Source organism: Chiloscyllium plagiosum, chromosome 25 (genome assembly GCF_004010195.1).
Source record: "Chiloscyllium plagiosum isolate BGI_BamShark_2017 chromosome 25, ASM401019v2, whole genome shotgun sequence".
Classification (NCBI taxonomy): Eukaryota; Metazoa; Chordata; class Chondrichthyes; order Orectolobiformes; family Hemiscylliidae; genus Chiloscyllium; species Chiloscyllium plagiosum.
Window position 1 is genome coordinate 47,441,630 of NC_057734.1, and position 20,980 is coordinate 47,462,609.

The window sequence follows — 20,980 nt, forward strand, 5'->3', positions numbered from 1 at the left end:
AGAAATGCGGAGACATTTCTTCAGCCAGAGAGTGGTGGGCCTGTGGAATTCATTGCCACGGAGTGCAGTGGAGGCCGGGATGCTAAATGTCTTCAAGGCAGAGATTGATAAATTCTTGATGTCACAAGGAATTAAGGGCTACGGGAAGAATGCGGGTAAGTGGAGTTGAAATGCCCATCAGCCATGATTAAATGGCAGAGTGGACTTGATGGGCCGAATAGCCTTACTTCCACTTCTATGTCTTATGGTCTTATTGTCTTATGAATGGATGGGTTCAAGCTCCTACAGAACCAGGATTTTCAGTTTCAGTTTTCAGCAATTGCTGGGGACTTGAAACTGGATATGGAAGCTCTTATTCCTGTCTCTGTTACAGCTGAAAGCTGGGGTTCCCTTCCTGCTACTGGAATTGCATGTGAGACAATCTGTTTTACTGAATTTGCTTTCGCAAAGGGTGTGTTTATGGCATGTTATTATAGTTGGACAGTTAATTAGTAGTAGTTAATACATCTATAATTTTGTTAAGCATTTCGATAGTTACAGTGAGTTGGTGAACTCACCAGAACGAAGGACCCGATACCCAACATGAGCAAGACGAATGTAGTGTACAAAATTCCATGCAAGGACTGCATTAAACACTATATAGGACAAACAGGAAGACCGCTAACAATCCGCATACATGACCATCAACTAGCCACGAAACGACACGACCAGCTATCCTTAGTAGCCACACACACTGACAACAAGCAACATGAATTCGACTGGGACAACACTACTATCATAGGGCAAGCCAGACAGAGGACAGCCAGGGAATTCCTAGAGGCATGGCATTCATCCACAAACTCCATCAACAAACACATCGACCTGGACCCAATATACCAACCACTACAGCGGACAGCTGGAACTGACAACCGGAAGCGGCAGGGACAGACCGCTATAAACACCGGAGGAAACATCAAAGAAGCGCTTCGCAGGAGGCTCCCAAGCACTGATGATGTCGCCTAGCCAGGGGACGAAAAGTTTGCAACAAAAACTTCCAGCTCGGCGAACAGAACCACAATAACGAGCACCCGAGCTACAAATCTTCCCACAAACTTTGAACATAATTCCTACATTCCACACTCCTACCATCCAACCAAATTTGCATGATACATTGGTGGAGGGAAGGAAGAAAATTTTACAAGACCATGATCAAAGAGCATGACCAAAGAGTATGATGAAAGAATATGCAGACAGTTATTCCAACCACAACCATGATGAACTGTACAGGTTTGAGACTCCTGGACAAATACATGGGTTTATAGAAAGATGCTTTCTCATTGTGTCCAGCCTCAGTCATTTGACATTGTAATGACTAATAGTCAAGTCCTATGAAGAAATAGATGAGATATCCGAGCTGCATGTCATCAACCACTTAACAAACAGAAGATCAACTCAGATACTGAAGATATCATGTCAAACAACAAATTCATATCTATGACAAATGGTATACAGTACATGGTTGTTTGGGTGAATTCTTTATTTTGAAGAGGAGCCAATATTTCTTCTTCAATCAACATTACAACAGTGAAACAGATTATCTCATCATTATTTCATTGCTGTTTGTGGGAGTTGCTGAGCACAAACTCACTGCCACTTTTATTACATTACAGTCATGACTGCACTCCAAAGAAGCACATCATTGGCTGTGACCACTGTGAGACATCAGGCGGTGTAGGTGAAAAGGGCTACATAAATGCAAGTCTTTCATTCCTTTTTAAAGGAACTACATAAGTACCAGTTGTCGGCGTTATCCAGTAGCACACAATCCGAATTATGTTCATTGATGACAGGCATTGTTTTTTTAAACCAAGATTCCGGTTTGCACCGGGAAGTAGTGTATTGCTTTGGAAACATGTAATGTTCCTCTTCACCTTGTTCAGGACGTTATTTCAATAGGAGAGGTACATGGAAGATCAGAGCTGGGGCCTAATCACCCCACAATATCTCCAGCCAACTCTTTCTCCCTTTTCTCAGAGATTCCATTAGTATGATCAAAGGAGTAGACAGCGAGAAACTGTTCCCATTGGTGGAAGGATCTAGAATGCAAGGGCACAGATTTAAAATCATTGGCAAAAGAAGCAAAGGTGGCACAAGTGAGAATGGTTCAATACAGTTAATGGGTAGGATCACTTGAGATTGTGGTGGAGCAGGATCGATTGAGGGAATTGGAGTGTTATTGAAAAGAGGGCTGAGAAGGTTTGCAGGGAGACATTGGGGCAATGGCACGATGTAAATTGCTCCTATAGTGGGAGAGTGCAGACATGATGGGCTGCATGTGCTCATTCTATAATGTAATAATTCAGTGATTCTGTGAACGGAAGTGAACAGAGTTATACACACATGCAGTGTGATGTAATGAAGTAAAGGAGCCCTACACTCTGCTCAACCAATAGTCAGCCTCCTCTGACATTCTGCGTTATGATCAATAGCTGGCAGACCTCACTGTTTACATCTAATTACTCCAGAAAAATACTGAATTCTTCTGAGAGTACAAACCAAACTTTGGGACCATCAATATACTCTTCCTGCCCTCAAAGTCATGCCTGGGTGAATGACTGACTTCAGGTCAAAGAGTTTGAATACTTGATACATTTATACAAGAAGGAAGAAGCAATAAACCACAGGAGATACAAATTATCATGAGGTGCTCTAATTAAAGGCTATGTACAGAAAGCAGAAAAAAAGATGAAATATTTCACTGAGACCCTCAGTTCTATTTGGACTGAAATTTACAAATAATAAAATACAATTTGCATGGGTGAATGACACAGCCAAGGGACTCAGAGACTAATAATTGTGTTATTTCTAGCTACAGTTTCCTAGGCAGTGTACAACAGAATGAAGGTTCCTGTTTCTTCCCATGTTTACATGCCTTTATATTTCTGTCAAATTTACTTCTGATTGATCCGAATGTAATAACAAGGCTCCATCAGCTTTATATAGCTGGATGTCAAAGGCCTGTTTTACGCAGTAATAGAGACCACAATGGTCCCAAAGTCTAAGTTTGGTTTGTACTCTAAGTTATCATGTTTCAGTGAGGATCAACATTGAAGGAACTATGAAAGATCTTTGTGTCATTAATTAAGTGGGCGCACCAAGCTGACAATGGGTTCGCCAAAACTGTGCTGAGCTGTGATCTCCCAAGACCTCAATCACATGGCCTAGAATCACATGTGAAGAGTGGCCATTGTGGGCGAAGCACTGACCCCTTTGGAATTGACCGTCTAGTGACCCCTAGTGAGGTGGAGAAGGAGGAGAGTGGTTTGACTGCATAGCTATTGATGATGGAGAGATGGAGGTCTCCTAGACACTGGGTGACGGAATTAGGAACCACTCTGACTTGAAGGTAATGCTCAATAACTGTCTCTATAGTATCAGAGTTTTGAGCTGCACAAAATTCTCGCCATTTTCCCTCAGCTACCAGTGAAATGCTTGCTATTATCATAGAATAAAACTGAGGTTGTTGACTCACTTGCTAAGCTGGTAAGTTTGTTTGCAGACATTTTGTCACCGTGCTAGGTAATATCATCAGTGTTACCTAGTATGGTGATGAAACATCTGCAAACAAACTTACCAGCTCAGTGAGCAAGCCAACAACGCTATCCACAACCTGAGCTACAAATCTTCTCAAGAACTTCGAATAGAATAACTCTCCTTCTTGTACAACAATAAGATCTCTTCTGTTGTGATTTGTCCATACGTTTGTATATCTGTGTACATCTGTATTAGATCTACCTTGGAATTTTATTTGCCATGATCTCATTGGTGCAGAGTTCAGCCACGGCAAGCAGTCTGCCAATATCGAAACAGCTGCTTCTGTTGAGTTTAAGATCTGTTTCAAACCCTCGTTCTACCAAGTTAATGGTCCAGAATATGTGTGGATTTTCTTTCACCTCACTGAGGAATGTTGTCTTCACCTTTTGTTCTGTACTACTGCTGTTCTTGAGAGTGTATCTGCCATTACTTGTGCTTTGCCTGGAATATAAACTCTGATAAAGTATCTCATCATTCCAAGCCTGAATCTTTGTGTAGAGGCTTTCTGGAGTTTTCTTGTGTTTACAGTAACGGTGCCAAGAGGTTATGGTCCATCATGACCCTGGATTGTCAGTCCCATGAGGTAATCTATAAACCTGCCACATCCCCATGTAACTGCTGACACCTTCTTCTCTACGGTTGCATAGCTGTGTTCGGTCTCAATCAAAGCTCTCAACGTAAAATATGCAGATTTACTTCTTCCATCAGTTTGCACTTTAACAGGATTGCTCTGATCCTGTAGATAGTGCCTTGATGCCACTATGGTGAATAAGTCTGGGTTATAATGTGTTGACACATCAGTAAGAAAGTTGCTCTCTTTAATCTTTTTGAAAGCTGCAGTCTGTTTCTGACTCCAATCCATTGCTGTCCATTCTTCAAAAGTTCCCTTATGCATCACACCAGACTGTTTAAGTTGCGGACAAATTTTCTTATTTGCCTAAGAGTTTCCGTATATAATTTACAGATTTCAGTCCTGGAATATTACTGATGGCCCATATCTTGGATCTACTGTGATGTCCTAGGAATTGGCATTTCGCATTTAGTGTAAAGCCTATGTTATCTAGTGCTCCCAAAGAGAAAGATTAGATTAGATTCCCTACAACATGGAAACAGGCCCTTTGACCCAACAAGTCCACACTGACCCTCCGAAGGGTAACCCACCTAGACCCATTTCCTCTCTGACTAATGCACCTAATTAGCATGGCTAATTCAGCTAACCTGCACATGTTTGGATTGTGGGAGGAAACCCATGCAACATGAGTGCCATGATTGGCTCAGGCCTTTGCTCTGATGGTCACTCTTTCCATGGAGGTGGACATTTCTGTGCAGAATCAAACACACTTGCCTTGACCAATGTACACTTAGTGTACATTTTACTAAAGATAATGGAGACAAACCTCACCCTGGCCATTCAGCGTTTCACTGAAGAGCAGCAAAATGCTCACAAGCTCTTGGGTAACAAGGAGATGATAGTATAGGGGCACTGTCACTGGACAGTAATCCAGAGATAAAAGCTAATGCTTCCCTCATGGTAGTTGATGGAATTGAAAAATTCAATAAGTACAAAAAGTTTGGAATTGAAAGCTAGACTCAGTGACGGTGACCCTGAAACTATCGTTGATTATTGTACAAACTCATCTGTTTCACAAATGCCCTTTTGGGAAGGAAACTGCAGTCCTTGCCTGCTCTGGCCACATGTCTCCAGACCCACAGCAACATGGTTGACTTCTAACTATCCTCTGAAATGGGCCAGCACATCCACAGTTCAAGGGAATAATTCAGGATAGGCAGTAAATACTGGCCTTGCCAGTGACTCCCACATTCCATGAAATAATTTTGAAAAGTAAGAGAGGCAAGATGAAGAAAAGGGATGCAGAAATAGGAATTATGTCCAAGCACTGGCCTTTCTCATTCCATGGCTCCACCATTCAGAGCCTCAGTTGCTGTTTTCTGCTCCGATGACTGAATCTGTCGTTGCTCAAATGTAGGTGAGGCAGTCTGGTTCATTAAACCCAGAGAACACCCACCAAGGGCATGTCAGCTGTCAGGGCACGGGAAGAAGCAGCCTGCATTTACCTGTGCTGACTCTCGGGGGTAGCACCACATCGTATTCATAGGAAAAGAGAAAGAACGGCTTTTTGAGTTGCACGGGGTGAATATTGTGTGCAGTTCTGGTCTCCCTGCTGTGAAAGGATGTTGTGAAACTTGAAAGGGTTCAGAAAAGATTTACAAAGCATGGTGCCCAGTTTGGAGAATTTGAGCTACAGGGGGAGGCTGAATCGGCTGGGGGTGTTTTCCCTGTAGTGTCAGGGACTGAGGGCTGATCTTTATAAAATCATGAGAGATGTGGATAAGGTAAATAGACAAGGTCTTTTCCCCAGGGTAGGGCAATCCAAAACTAGAGAACATGGTTGTAAGGTGAAGGAAAAGATTTAAAAGCGACCTAAAGGGCAACTATTTCACGCAGCGGGTGGTGTGTGTGTGTGTGGAATGAGCTGCCAGAGGAAGTGGTGGAGCCTGGTACAATTACAGCATTTTAAGGAGGATTTAGAGGGATCTGGGCCAAATGCTGGCAAATGGGACTAGATTAATTTAGGATATCTGGTCAGCATGGACAAGTTGAACCAAAGAGTCTGTTTCCATGCTGTAAATCTCTATCACTCTGTGATTATGTAGAATGTATATGAACCCGGACATTTTATTTCAACTTTCTATTATCCAGTTGCTGTTACCTCATGAGTGGCTATTAGACTTTTGGTGAATGTTATAACAGGAGAGAATGTTACCATGGTAATGTGGGAGCAAAGATAAGCCATTCAGCCCACCAAGTCTGCCCTGCCATTCAATGAGATCATGGTAATCTGCTAATCCTCAACTCCACTTTCCTGCCTTTTTCCCCTTGATTCCCTTACTGATTACAAATCTGTCCGTTTCAGCCTTGAACATTCAAAATGACCCAGGCTCAGCAGCCAGCTGTGGTAAAGAGTTCCACAGATTCACAACCCCATGAGAGAAGACATTCCTTCTCATCTCTGTCTTAAATGGATGACCCTTTTACTCTGAGATTGTGCCCTCTAGTCCGAGCTTGTCCTACAAGGGGAATCAGCTTTTCCAAACCTACCTTGTCAACCCGAAAAATCTTGTATGTTTCAATAGTTTCCTCTCATTCTTGTAAACTCTAACGAGTACATTAGCCGACAGAGTAGTGATATAATGAGAGAGAACATTAGCAAATAGGAGAATGATACAATGGAAGTGGATGTTAGCCTACGGGAGAATGATGTGGAGGGGGAAGGGGGCTGAGAGATAAAAAGGGGTGTGGGTGGGGCTGGGGAGGAAGGTAAGTGGAATGGTGATGCAGATGGGAGGTGATTGTGAGAGGTCAATGAGGATGGTGGAAACTCGTTAGGTCCATGCCTCCCCCTCCACCAACTAACCCACCCGCTACACCCAGCACCTTCCCTTGCAAGCCGCATGAGGTACAAAACCTGCATCCACACCTCCTCCCTCACCTCCATCCAAGGCACCAAAGGATCATTTCAAATCCAGCAGAGATTTTCCTGCGCATCCATTCACCTCATTTACTGCATCCGTTGGGTCTCGATATGGTCTCCTGTACATCAGGGAAACTGGGCGCCAATCCGTGGAGTGGTTCAGGGAACATGTCTGGTCTGCACACACCAAAGAACCCCACCAACCTGTGGCCAACCACTTCAACTCCCCCTCCCACTCCCCTGAGAATATGAAAATCCTGGGCCTCCTCCACCACCAAATCAAAGCCATCCACCAACTGGAGGAAGAACGCCTCAGCTTCCGCCTTGGGACCCTTCAACCACACAGCCTCAACATTGGACTTCACCAGTTTCCAAATCTCACCAGCCCTCACCTCATCCTAGATCCAACCCTCCAACTTGGCACTGCCCACTTCACCTGTCCTATTTGTTCATCTTCCTTCCCACCTATCAGCTGCACCTTCCCCACCGACTATCACAATCACCGCCGATCTGCATCCACCTATTGCCATCTCACATCCTTTAACCCCAGCCCTACCCCTCACACCCCATTTATCTCTCAGCCCCCTTCCCCCTCTACATCATTCTCCTGTAGGCAAACATCCACTCCCGGTATATCATTCTCCTATTTGCTAATGTTCACTTTTATTCCATCATTATTCCCTCTGTATAACAGCATACTGCAATCTTTCACCAGTTAAATAATACTCTGACCTACTATTTTTACTTCCAAAGTGGATAACCTCACATTTACCAACATTGTACTCCATCTGCCAGATTCTTACCCACTCACCTAACCTATCTAAATCTCTCTGCAGACTCTCCACATCCTCTGCACAGTTTCCACTCAATTTAGTGTCATCAGCAAACTTGAATACATTACACTCATAGTGTCATCAGCAAACTTGAATACATTACACTCAGTCTCCTCTTCCAAATCATTTATATATATCATAAACAGTTGTGGGCCCAACACCGACCCCTGCAGCACCCCGCTCACCACTGATCTCCAACCAGAGAAACATCCATTTATCCCAACTCTCTGCTTTCTATTGGTTAACCAGTCCTCTATCCATGCTAGTATGTTCTCAGCAACTCGATACATTCTAATCCTATGGATGAGTCTTTTATGTGGCACCTTATCGAATGCCTTCTGGAAATCCAATGTACAACATTCACCTGTTTCCCTCCATCCACTGCGCTTGTTACATCCTCAAAGAACTCCAGTAAATCCAGTTATTCTAAGCCTCGGCCATTTCGGAATTATCCAGTATTAATTCTCCTTTCTCATCTTGCAAGGGATCTACTTCCACTTTATCCACCCTTTCCCTTTTTATATAGTTATAAAACCTTTTCCTACCTGTTTTTGTATTCTGCACTAGTCTGTATTCATAATTTATCTTTCTTTCTTTATTGCTTGCTTTGTGGTTCTTTGTTGCTTTTTAAAGTTTTCCCAATCTTCCTGTTTCCCATTAGTCTTGGCTACTTTGTAAGCCTGAGCTTTTAATTGGATGCCTTCCTTGGTTATCCAAGGCTGGCTCTTCCTACCCTTGCTATTCTCTTTTAACCAGAATATACTTTCCTTGAGCACTGTGAAAAACCTCTTTGAAAGTCCTCCACTCTTCCTCAACTATTCCACTATATAACTTGTGTTCCCCAGTCTAATTTAACTAACTCTTTCCTCATCCCATTATAATCTCCGTTATTTAAGTATAAAGCACTGGTTTTAGATGATACTATTTCACCGTCCATTTATATCCAAAATTCGATCATGCTCTTTCTGAGAGGATCCTTAAATATGAGATTGTTAATTTTACCTGTCTCATTACAAAGACCAGATCGAAGATTGCACGTTCTCTTGTGAGTTTGGTAAAATGCTGTTCAAGAAAGTTAGCATGGATGAGATCTACAAACTCCTCTTCAACAGTGCCTCTGCCTGCAGCGCCTGTGCCTGTGGGAGATGTGACTGGTTCAAAACAAAGGTGTTACGACACGGTGGTGAACCCTTCTGTTAATTAAACCAAACACCCAGAAAAGCTTGCCTCACCTCATAATCTCTTAAAATATGAGTGACAGAGAACTCCAAAATTCCACTATTTAAAGAAAATAACATCAATTTATTCTTTAAGAGTGAACATTAAACAACCATTCACAATTCTAAGCCACCCCCTTTCTTTTAACTGCTTACTATCTGCCTCCAACTCTATAACAATATGCTGTTCCAATAAGATACTTATTAGAATTACATCAACTTAATTTCAAAACCACACAGCCATTGTCGTCTTCTGTGTCTTTCTTCTTCTAACTGAGGATCTCCCTGGGTCGTCTTCTTTCTTTTTACTGTGAAAATGTTACATTTGATAGAGAGTGTTTCCAAATTTCTTGGAGAGCACTCTCCATGTATTTCTGTCTTGACAGCAGTTGATGTCTGACCAATTTTCAAAATGTCCACATTATAGACCCCTCAACATCTGATCGTGTCATTGGTTCGATGTTGACAAAACAATAAATTCAAGCTTGATTGTGTTTGAGTATCCTGGGACATAATTTAAACTGATTGGTTAAATTTTAATTGTCAAAAAAGCAATCAAAACTCTGGTATCCATTTCACAGCCAAATGTGAAATGTTTTCAATTTTCTAGTACACTGTGGGACTGCCGCCTAGTCATATACACAGGTGTTTGTAACCTCTCAGTTTGGAACAGCATTCACTCTCTCTTATAGGTACAGTACACGCCTTCAACTTCCTAACAAAGGCAACAGCGTTGCTGCCTGGTACCTTGCACCGGCATGTGTCAAAGCCTTCCGGTGGTCATGTACCAGCTGAACATTAATGGAGTGAAATCCTTTCAAGTGGCAGCAGGACATCAGCCATTTGAGAGCCACAGAGTGTGAAGTTCTGTCAATGTCACTGGCATTTCCTGGAGTGTGCTGCAGGTGTAGAGATTCAGCCTTTCGGTGACTGCCAACGCTTGGCCACCTGACCCACTTGTAAGAAAGCCTTGTGCTGATGTACTGCAGATGTCAGCATTAAGCTGCATGAGTTTCCTGAGGCTTTGCCACATCGAGGAAGCTGATCCTGTGCCTGAATACAGTGCTGCTGCTGGGCCACTTGTTTCTCAGAAGCATGCTCTGCAGAGACTGCTCCCATTCTACAGTGAAAGCTGGTAGTGGGGAAATACAGAGCAAAGTGAAGAACATCAAAGTGATGGAAAAGCATAAATTGGCATCAACCTTACAGCAGTGAAGCCACATTGTCAGTAGGTCTGAAAACACTGTCCATTTTGGCAGGGAGGCACCTCTGTAGTTTACAGCTTGGAACTACCATAGAGCAAGGATTCTTCACTGTAGCTTGTTGACCCTGACAAACTTCCCACCACTTTAGAAACCTCTCTATTAAAGTCAGAATGCCTGAGTGAGAGGCACAATGAATCAGCCCAAAGTATTAAAACACAGACCAGCACTGAGTATTCTGAGCGACTCTGAAAGGACAGGTTAAAAACTGGAGGGAAAGGATTCATCTTGAGTTACCATCATTTGGTGGAAATTTAATGACTGTGCACACCCAATCCTACGCCCATGTCTCAGTTAGAATTCTGACCAGTTGGCCAGAAGAACTGAAAAGGACTGTCTGATCCAAGCTGACAAATGTGCCCACATCTCTTGTGAAAACAGGATGAAGGGCTAATGCCTGCAAAATTGATTCTCCTGCTCCTCGGATGCTGCCTGACCTCCTGTGATTTTCTAGCACTACACTCTTGACTCTAATCTCCAGCATCTGCAGTCCTCACTTTCTCTTAGAAAGCAAAGGTTGTGAGACCAAGCTTGAGCTTCTGTGGTTGATGTTTGACTTGTTACTGGGCTTCGTAGGTTGATTCCCCTCCGTCCCTTATAGAAACAGGCTCATTTCCAATGGAAGTGGAAAGCAGTGGGATATAAAACAAACTGCTGATTTGCTCTGACATGCTTTATCAACAAGCTGTTCAGAGATGTTATTACAAACCTCTGGAGCAGGTGGGCCTTGAACCTGGACCTCCTCACTCAGAGATACAGACACTACCACCATGGCACTTTCTCACAAAATCACGATCCCCTGCTGTGTGCAGATCAAGTGGTGGAAATTAGAAATAATTATCCTACATGCATTGTCATTTCAAACCAAGAATTTCACAAAACCCACCAGGGAATTACACACAAAGGAGTTAAGAATGAACCAGCTGAATAAATTAAGAAAAGAGTTGACAGTTTTAGGGAGGAGAGAAAGTGCACGCAAAAATATAAAGCAAAATAATTTACAGCACTGCAGTAATCGGTAGTCGCAGCGGCATGCAAGAATAATTATTAAGGCTAGTTGATGCTGCCTTCTTGAATATTTTATATTTTTGCACAGTCTGGAGAGTTAATTAATAATAAACAATTTTATACTGAGGTGCAGTTACACATGGTGAATGCTGGAATACAAAACCAGGGCAGGTTTGATGCTGTGAACTGTCATCAATGTGAACACTGCAATATTCAGACTCCTATTACAGGTAAAAGAGCTGCGGATGCTGTAAATCAGAAACACAAACAGAAGTTACTGGCAAAGCTCAGCAGGTCTGGCAGCATCTATGGAGAGAAATCAGAGTTAATGACTCGGGTTCGGTGACCCTTTCTCAGAATTGCGAGTTCTCTGATTTCTCTTCACAGATGTCTCTGTCTTACCCCGGTGCCCCATGTAACATAACAGCTCCTCATTGTTCAATGTGGTAAATGTCTGAAGTCATTTATTTTTATTCAGCAACAGCCAAAGAGATCCAAAAAATAGTAAACAAAAGCTATATTTGCCCAGGGAACAGTGACTTGCCTTTTGATCAGCAAGAAATGTACAGCCAATGAGTGATCACTGCTTAGCTCACATCGATGGGAACCGACCCTCAGTGAAGTCTTGTCTGGTTTGTTGCACCCAATGCTGCAGCACTCTACTGTGCTGAAGGTGATGTTCTTCTTGCTTGATGTCTGAATCTTCCTCCCCAGTAAACAACTGCTGCTCTCCCAGCTGTTCAGCGTCCATCACGTCTTTGGTTTGCCCTGCTCAAGTTGTACAAAAACAGCAAGCTAGCATAATGCAGTACACTCTGTCTGGTGTCTTCTGAAAACCTCACCAGAGCTAACCCCAAGCATCAGAACCTCATCCCCAGCAGATCTATCATTTGCTCCTTAATGACTCTGGTCGAAGAAAAGAGTCATTAAGCTTCGGATCAGGAGATGCATTGTATTTACACCCTGTCTCAGTCATCAGCTGCAGAGGGTGACCCTTGTGTCCCAGTAGCCACCCTGCTAAGGCAGCTGGCCCTCCATACAGTGGGACACGGAGGCCTCTGACAATGAGGGCCATGCAATGTCTCCACATGGACCTTATTCCAATGCATACAGCCAAGGCATGTCATACAAACAAAGCAGGGGATTGTAAGTGTGGCAGGGTTACTAAGACCTTGTCCCACCCACCTCAATATCACCCAAGAAATGCCATATTGCACAGAAGAAGTGACAATAGAAGATGGCCATCCAGAAATCTGTTGATGAATCCAACAGAAAGTTCTTTATTCTCAGAGCTGTCAGAATGAGGAGTTTTCTAGCACAAGGTGTGTTTGAAGTGAATTGTATTGAAGTATTCATGGGAAGGCCAGAATGGTATTTGAAGAGGAAAGGAGCAAAGGATGACAATGATAGGTTTAGATGAGGAACAATGAGAGGAGCTTCAAGTGAATCATGGGCTGGTTGGGCCAAATAGACTGTTAATGTGTCATTTCTATTATCTAATCCTCATGTTTCAGCTGAGTTAATGTAGTGTCTCACCACAGGGAATCAGAACTGAACCCTGAGCAAGCACAATGACAATTTAATGCTGTTACTCATCAAAACTGACATCATTGCAAAATTGACATTAGCTACATACGCAGATGTGCTCAGCTTTAATCATTTGAGGCTTTTCTCTCTGTACCACATTTAAAATAAATTCAGATTATCATGGGACATTATGCAAAGAAATGTTGTCTGGTGCTGGCACAATGGATTGTGTCATACTCCAATGGAGATGTAGTTTGTGGGTTTGAGTGGCCCACAGATGCGACTTTGAAGGAAAGGGGATGTGAAAATTTAGTTTGAGGAACTTGGCCTCCGGGAGATTTTATCAGAGGTGGGCTTTCTGCAGCAGAGGCTGTGTTGAAGGATTTTAAAATGCCTCCCCTATTGAATGCTCTTGGCTATGACACCTACAGGGAGTTATGAAGCAGCTGGAGCAAAATGTAACATTTTGGTCCATGGCTTTCTCCTCCATATCAATGCTCTGTCATTTTTAGTCAGCACTCCAAAGCCTTTCAGCAACAGCTCCATGTTGAAGTTCCCTTGTGTTTCAACCCCTCTTTCCCTCACCTTTCTCAATGACTTGCCAGCCAGCCATGCCTACAGACAGTCCTAGTCTGACTCCTAGTTCCATGTCCTGCCTGCCATTCTTTAATGGACAGTGCACCAAGGGGCAGACTGTTAACTTGCCATTTCATGTGACATCATCCTGAGAGATGAGCACGGCTGGCCTGTCAAATGGGCCCGATGACTGAAAAATAGTAAAGGGGCGAGGATTCTGCTCCACATCACATGCAGCGAGTTGGATTTTCTATCTGACCCCTGCCAACCAAGGAAAGGCTGGTATTGCCCATCTGTCAGGTTTCAGTGCAAATTGGGTGGTTTCTATGAATTGAACATTTACACTAGAAGATAGTGAGCTATAAATTCCACACCAAGACTTACCTGTGAATTCACTGGTTGAATCATTTGATAGCTATTTGCTTTTGAAATGTCATGTGACAATTTTTTTATTGACTTGTGGGATATGGATGTCACTGACAAGACAAACATTTATTGCTTCTGCCCAGCTACCCATGAGAAAGTGGTGGTGAGTTGCCTTCTTTAACTGCTGCAGTAGATGTGCTGTACGTAGACCCACAATGCTGTTAGGAAGGAAGGATTTTGACCCAGTGACACTGAAGAAACAACGATATATTTCAAGCCGGAATGTTGAGTGGTTTGAAGGGGAAACTTGCAGTTGGTGATGTTCCCATATATTTGCTGCCCTTGTCCTTCTAGAAGGAAGTGGTTATAGGTTTGGAAGCTGCTGTCTGAGGATCTTTGGTGAGTTTCTGCAGTGCATCTCTGGAGCTTTGGCAACAGAGGGAATGGATATTTGTGATGTGGTGCCAATCAAGTGGGCTGCTTTGTCCTTTATACTGTCTAATCTGTGCAGCACAGGTATGTCATGGATAAGAAATGATCAGGGCTAGTGAACAGAGAAGTTGGTAAGTTGCATTCAAATGGTAATATTGTAAACCTTTAAGATTGACACCACAATCTTAAATCCCTGGAGCATTAGTTGCATAACATATGGTAGTTTTTTTTATTTTAAGCTTTGAACTTAGAAATGACTGGTGTTAATATTACTGATGAATATTCCCTGTCAGGTATTTTTGTGGAAGGGTTCACTTATTTAAAATGAAAACATGATACCTGTGCCAACACATGGAGGAATGAGATACCAATGGCATTAAGTGCTGATCCATTAATACTGTTAACACCAATTTCTAGACAGTGTGGTCCTGTATTTGTGCTGTCAAACACCACCAGTGAATTCAAAGTTTGGGAGAAGATTTGTAGCTCGGGTGCTCGTTGTTGTGGTTCTGTTCGCCGAGCTGGGAATTTGTATTGCAGACGTTTTGTCCCCTGTCTAGGTGACATCCTCAGTGCTTGGGAGCCTCCTGTGAAGCGCTTCCATGAACACCAACTAGCCACGAAACGACATGACCAGCTATCCTTAGTAGCCACACACACAGATGACAAGCAACATGAGTTCGACTGGGACAACACTACTATTATAGGACAAGCCAAACAGAGAACAGCCAGGGAATTCCTAGAGGCATGGCACTCATCCACAGATTCAATCAATAAGCACATCGACCTGGACCCAATATACCGGCCACTGCAGCGGACAGCTGGAACTGACAACCGGAAGCGGCAGATACAAATCACTATAAAGGCCGGAGGAAACAACACAGAAGCGCTTCACAGGAGGCTCCCAAGCACTGAGGATGTCACCTAGACAGGGGACAAAACGTCTGGAAGACAAATTCCCAGCTCGGCGAACAGAACCACAACTACTAATGAATGTGCTTCTGGAGAGAGCAAGGAGTGGGATAAATGAGAAGGTAAAGTTGGAGAAATAGTGGGTTGGTTTATTGGGCCTTAAAGGTTATTGTGTTAGTTTGAAAACAAAAATTAGATGTTATGTAATTGTCAGCTGGTTGTTCTTATGGGGTTAGTTCTGTTTGCTTTTGATCCTATAAGGCCTTTTCAGAGCACTTCCTGACCATGATGAATGACAATATCTGTGATTGGGTTCTTATGTTTCCACAGGGAAATACGAGGCTCTGAAGGCAAATGTCATTCCATCCTTACTGCTCCTGGTGAATGATCCAGTAAATAAAGTGCGGCTCAATGTCATGAAGGCCATCGCAACAGTGTCTGAAACTCCAGAGGGGAGGAAAATCCTGCTGGATCATGTGGAGCTCCTACAGGACAAACTGAAGGACCCCAGTGAGGCAGTCAGAAGAGCAGTCAAGATCGCTATTGACGTCATCACCTGGAAACCCTAGGTGCATTAGTGAAAATGTGGTTATGCTGCACTGGGGGTACCTTGGACCTGATATACTCACACCCCGTCTTCTAACCTTGCTTTCCCTCTTTTATTTTGAATCATGTTCACAATAACTTCTACGTATAATCATTCCCTGTCCATTACAGCCTGTTGTTTTTTAGTCGGGTTCCCATTAACCTTTGCAAATTCTTCATTGTGACAAAGGCTCACTGTTCTGAAAAATGAATCCTGTTCCTCTCCCTAAAGATGCTGTTTGATCTGCTGAGCATCCCCAACACTTTCAGTCATTATTTCAGACTTCCAGCCTCTGCCCTTTGTTGCTCTGGTCTTCGTTTGCTGTTGCCATTGCTGGTATGTTGTGGTTTCCTCCTCTCAATCCTCACTCTCTCTGAAATGCTGTCTTATACAGTTGTCATGAAGCTCTGCTTTCGCCTTGTTAAACAGTGACCACCAGGAATTCTCAATCCACTTTGTTCAGAGCTGTCAAAATAATAACTTTCTTTTATTACCAATAACTGGTTGATTAAACCAATTTCTAAAGCTTTCTTTTCTTTAAATAAGGCTCTCTAATGCTGCCTGTCATTCTGGACAATCCTTTTCCAAATTCTCTTTCAAGTTTTTCCCATGTGTCTTTTTGTCTTTGTTTCATCCTCTCATGCTTACACTCTCATTCTTGTTCCTTCTGTCCCATTTCCCATCTCTCAGTGTGTTGCTGTTCTGTGCACATCAAGTGTAATGAATGCGACAGTGTTGTGCTGGGTAATTTGGCTTTCTGGTAGACTGGACACAGTTTGTTAAGTTGAAATAAACTACAAATATCACTCAGGACTTGTGTGGCTTTAAGTGTGTAATTTTCTTAATTACCTAATTATTGTCACTGTGTTGATCGAATTAGTTTAAGCCAGTATGGTCTTTTCTTTTGTAGAGATTGTTTAAATGAAAGACTGCATTTGTGTTATATGCTGATACACAAGCTTAAAATGAAAAGAGACATGACAGCATTTGGGTGTCTCCAGCTTACTTAGGCAACAAAGGTCATTAAAAACAGGCAACCTGAAGGTATAGCAGAGGGCTGACAGAGAGGGCAGCAATGGCACATTACAATTAGCTCAACATCCCTGCACTGATCAAGGACTAATCTTCCTCCCGTCAAGAATTGTCCTAATGTAAGATACATCCATGCATATACGTGGGTGTAGGAGTCTGTATCAACATATCACTAAAACACAGTGCACAGGGACAAAAGAGAATTTTTAAGAGAGGCTAATAATATATTGGGTCTTCATCTCAGCTTATTGGAACTCAATGATTATTCTTCAGTTACACAGAGTCACAATTAATCCCAAATGGAACAATGCTTTCATTTTTGGACATAAACCAACAGGACAGATTTGGTTTTTGGAAGTCAGATTTAACATGGAGATTTAAAAATGAAGGCTTGAAGGACTAAATACATTATCAGGCGGCATAAATACAGACAGCTCCATTAGTCACTGCAACAAGACTGTGCTGGTGTTTGAGACTTGCTGATTTTCAGAGAAAAAGGAAGGGTAGGAAAATTAAATGAAGAGGTCATGACAGTCACTATCACCAAACCTCTTCAATTTGGCCAGGGCATACCTGGGCGATTTTTCACATTGTTGGGTAGATGCCAGTGTTGTAGCTATACTGGAAGAACTCAGCTAGAGATACAGCAAGTTCTGGAACCCAGGTCTTCAGTACTGAAAGCCCCAGTGCAGCTGACTATACAGTAATTGCCCGAAACTTCACATGGTCAATTATCCAACATGTGAAATCCTCTGAAAATGTCTCCAGCTTGGAGCTGGTGTTGGAGACCTTAGAAACTCCTGACATACTCACCTTAATAGTTAGTCAGGAAATATTGGAGGACTGAGCACCTACCCAGACATTCACCCGCCTCTATACCCCGTCACCCACCTGCCCCTTACCCAGACATTCACCCGCCTCTATACCCCCTCACCCACCTGCCCCTTACCCAGACATTCACCCGCCTCTATACCCCTCACCCACCTGCCCCTTACCCAGACATTCACCCGCCTCTATACCCCTCACCCACCTGCCCCTTACCCAGACATTCACCCGCCTCTATACCCCTCACCCACCTGCCCCTTACCCAGACATTCACCCGCCTCTATACCCCTCACCCACCTGCCCCTTACCCAGACATTCACCCGCCTCTATACCCCTCACCCACCTGCCCCTTACCCAGACATTCACCCGCCTCTATACCCCTCACCCACCTGCCCCTTACCCAGACATTCACCCGCCTCTATACCCCTCACCCACCTGCCCCTTACCCAGACATTCACCCGCCTCTATACCCCTCACCCACCTGCCCCTTACCCAGACATTCACCCGCCTCTATACCCCTCACCCACCTGCCCCTTACCCAGACATTCACCCGCCTCTATACCCCTCACCCACCTGCCCCTTACCCAGACATTCACCCGCCTCTATACCCCTCACCCACCTGCCCCTTACCCAGACATTCACCCGCCTCTATACCCCTCACCCACCTGCCCCTTACCCAGACATTCACCCGCCTCTATACCCCTCACCCACCTGCCCCTTACCCAGACATTCACCCGCCTCTATACCCCTCACCCACCTGCCCCTTACCCAGACATTCACCCGCCTCTATACCCCTCACCCACCTGCCCCTTACCCAGACATTCACCCGCCTCTATACCCCTCACCCACCTGCCCCTTACCCAGACATTCACCCGCCTCTATACCCCTCACCCACCTGCCCCTTACCCAGACATTCACCCGCCTCTATACCCCTCACCCACCTGCCCCTTACCCAGACATTCACCCGCCTCTATACCCCTCACCCACCTGCCCCTTACCCAGACATTCACCCGCCTCTATACCCCTCACCCACCTGCCCCTTACCCAGACATTCACCCGCCTCTATACCCCTCACCCACCTGCCCCTTACCCAGACATTCACCCGCCTCTATACCCCTCACCCACCTGCCCCTTACCCAGACATTCACCCGCCTCTATACCCCTCACCCACCTGCCCCTTACCCAGACATTCACCCGCCTCTATACCCCTCACCCACCTGCCCCTTACCCAGACATTCACCCGCCTCTATACCCCTCACCCACCTGCCCCTTACCCAGACATTCACCCGCCTCTATACCCCTCACCCACCTGCCCCTTACCCAGACATTCACCCGCCTCTATACCCCTCACCCACCTGCCCCTTACCCAGACATTCACCCGCCTCTATACCCCTCACCCACCTGCCCTCATCCACCTGCCCCTTACCCAGACATTCACCTGGCTCTTGACACCTTCAACCCACCTAACACCCCACCCAGCTGCCACCTTATCCCCTCCCTTATCTTGCACACGTAGTTTCACTCAGTAACTGGGAAAATGGCTTCAGCATCTTTAACATTGCAACACGACAGTAATTGTCATAAAAAAAGACGCACTCGTACCCAACTCTCTTTTATCTGAATGCTCATATAGAGTCAACTAGATATACAGCAAGGAAACAGACCCTTCGGTCCACTTTGTCACTGCCGTCCAGATTCCTTTCCTAATCTAGTCCCTTTTGCCAGCACTTGGCCCATATCCCTCTAAACCCTTCCTATTCATATACCCATCCAGTTTCCTTTTAAATGTTGCAATTGTACCAGCCTCCACCACTTCCTCTGGCAGCTCGTTCCATACATGTACCACCCTCTGTGTGAAAACGTTGCACCTTGGGTCCCTTTTAAATCTTTTCCTTCTCACCCTAAACCTATCCTCTCTAGTTCTGGACTCTGCTACACTAGAAAAAGACCTTATCTATTTACCCTATCCATGCCCCTCATGATTTTATAAGGTCACTCCTCAGCCTCCAACGCTCCAGGGAAAACAGTCCCAGCCTGTTCAGTCTCTCCCTATAATTCAAACCCTCCAATCCTGGCAACATCCTTGTAAATCTTTCTTGAACCATTTCAAGTTTCACAACAGCCTTCTGACATCCTAACCAATGTCTTGTACAGCCACAACATAACCTCCCAACTCCTATACTCAAAGCACTGACCAATAAAGGAAAGCATACCAAACACCTTCCTCACTATCCTAGCTACCTGCGACTCCACTTTCAAGGAGCTATGAACCTGCACTCCAAGGTCTCTTTGTTCAGCAACACTCCTCAGGACCTTACCATCAAGTGTATAGGTCCTGCTAAGATTTGCCTTTCCAAAATGCAGCACCTTGCATTTACCGAAATTAAACTCCAGCTGCCACGCCTCAACCCAATGGACCATCTGATCAAAATTCCATTGTATTCTGAGGTAACCTTCGCTGTCCACTACACCTGTAAGTTTGGTGTCATCTGCAAACTTACTAACTATACCTCTTATACTCACATCCAAATCATTTACAGAAATAATGAAAAGCAGTTGACCCAGCACCATCCTTGAGGCACTCCGCTGGTCACAGGCCCCCAGCCTGAAAAGCAACCTCACCATCACCTTCGAGCCAGTTCTGTATCCAAATGGCTAGTTCTCCCTGTATTCCATGAGATCTAACCTTGCTAACTAGTCTCCCAATGAGGAACCTTGTTGAATGCCTTACCAAAGTCCAGAGATCACGTTCATCATTCTGCCCTCATCAATCCTCTTTGTTGCTTCTTCAAAAATCTCAATCAAGTTTGTGAGACATGATTTCCCACGCACAAAGCCATGTTGACTATCCCAAATCAGTCCTTGCCTTTCCAAATACATGTACATCCTGTCCCTCAGGATTCCCTCCAACAACTTGCCCACCACCGAGGTCAGGCTCACCGGTCTATAGTTCCCTGGCTTGTCTTTACCCCCCTTCTTAAACAGTGGCACCACGTTTGCCAACCTCCAGTCTTCCGGCACCTCACCAGTAACTATCGATGATACAAATATCTCAGTAAGGGGCCCAGCAATCACTTCTCTAGCTTCCCACAGAGTTCTAGGGTACACCTGATCAGGTCCCAGGGATTTATTCACCTTTATGAATTATAAGACATCCAGTACATCCTCCTCTGTAATATGGGCATTTTCCAAGATGTCACCATCTAGTTCCCTACGTTCTAATTCTTCCATGTTCTTCTCCACAGTGAAAGCAAAATACTCGTTTAGTATCTCCTGTTTCAGACCATCAAAATCGGCATTCCTCCCAGTTAGAACTTTAACTTTTAGATCCGGTTTA

General features: G+C 44.2%; 1 protein-coding gene across 1 annotated transcript in view; it reads left to right on the forward strand.

Moving 5' to 3' along the window:
* The window catches only part of rsph14 (radial spoke head 14 homolog), a 706,085-nt gene extending 689,489 nt beyond the window's left edge, over positions 1 to 16,596 (forward strand). The window contains exon 6 of the mRNA XM_043716094.1: positions 15,531 to 16,596. Within this exon, the coding sequence (XP_043572029.1) occupies positions 15,531 to 15,769 (239 nt within the window). The 3' untranslated portion in view covers positions 15,770 to 16,596. The remainder of the gene's footprint in view (positions 1 to 15,530) is intronic.
* Positions 16,597 to 20,980: the final 4,384 nt, after the last annotated feature.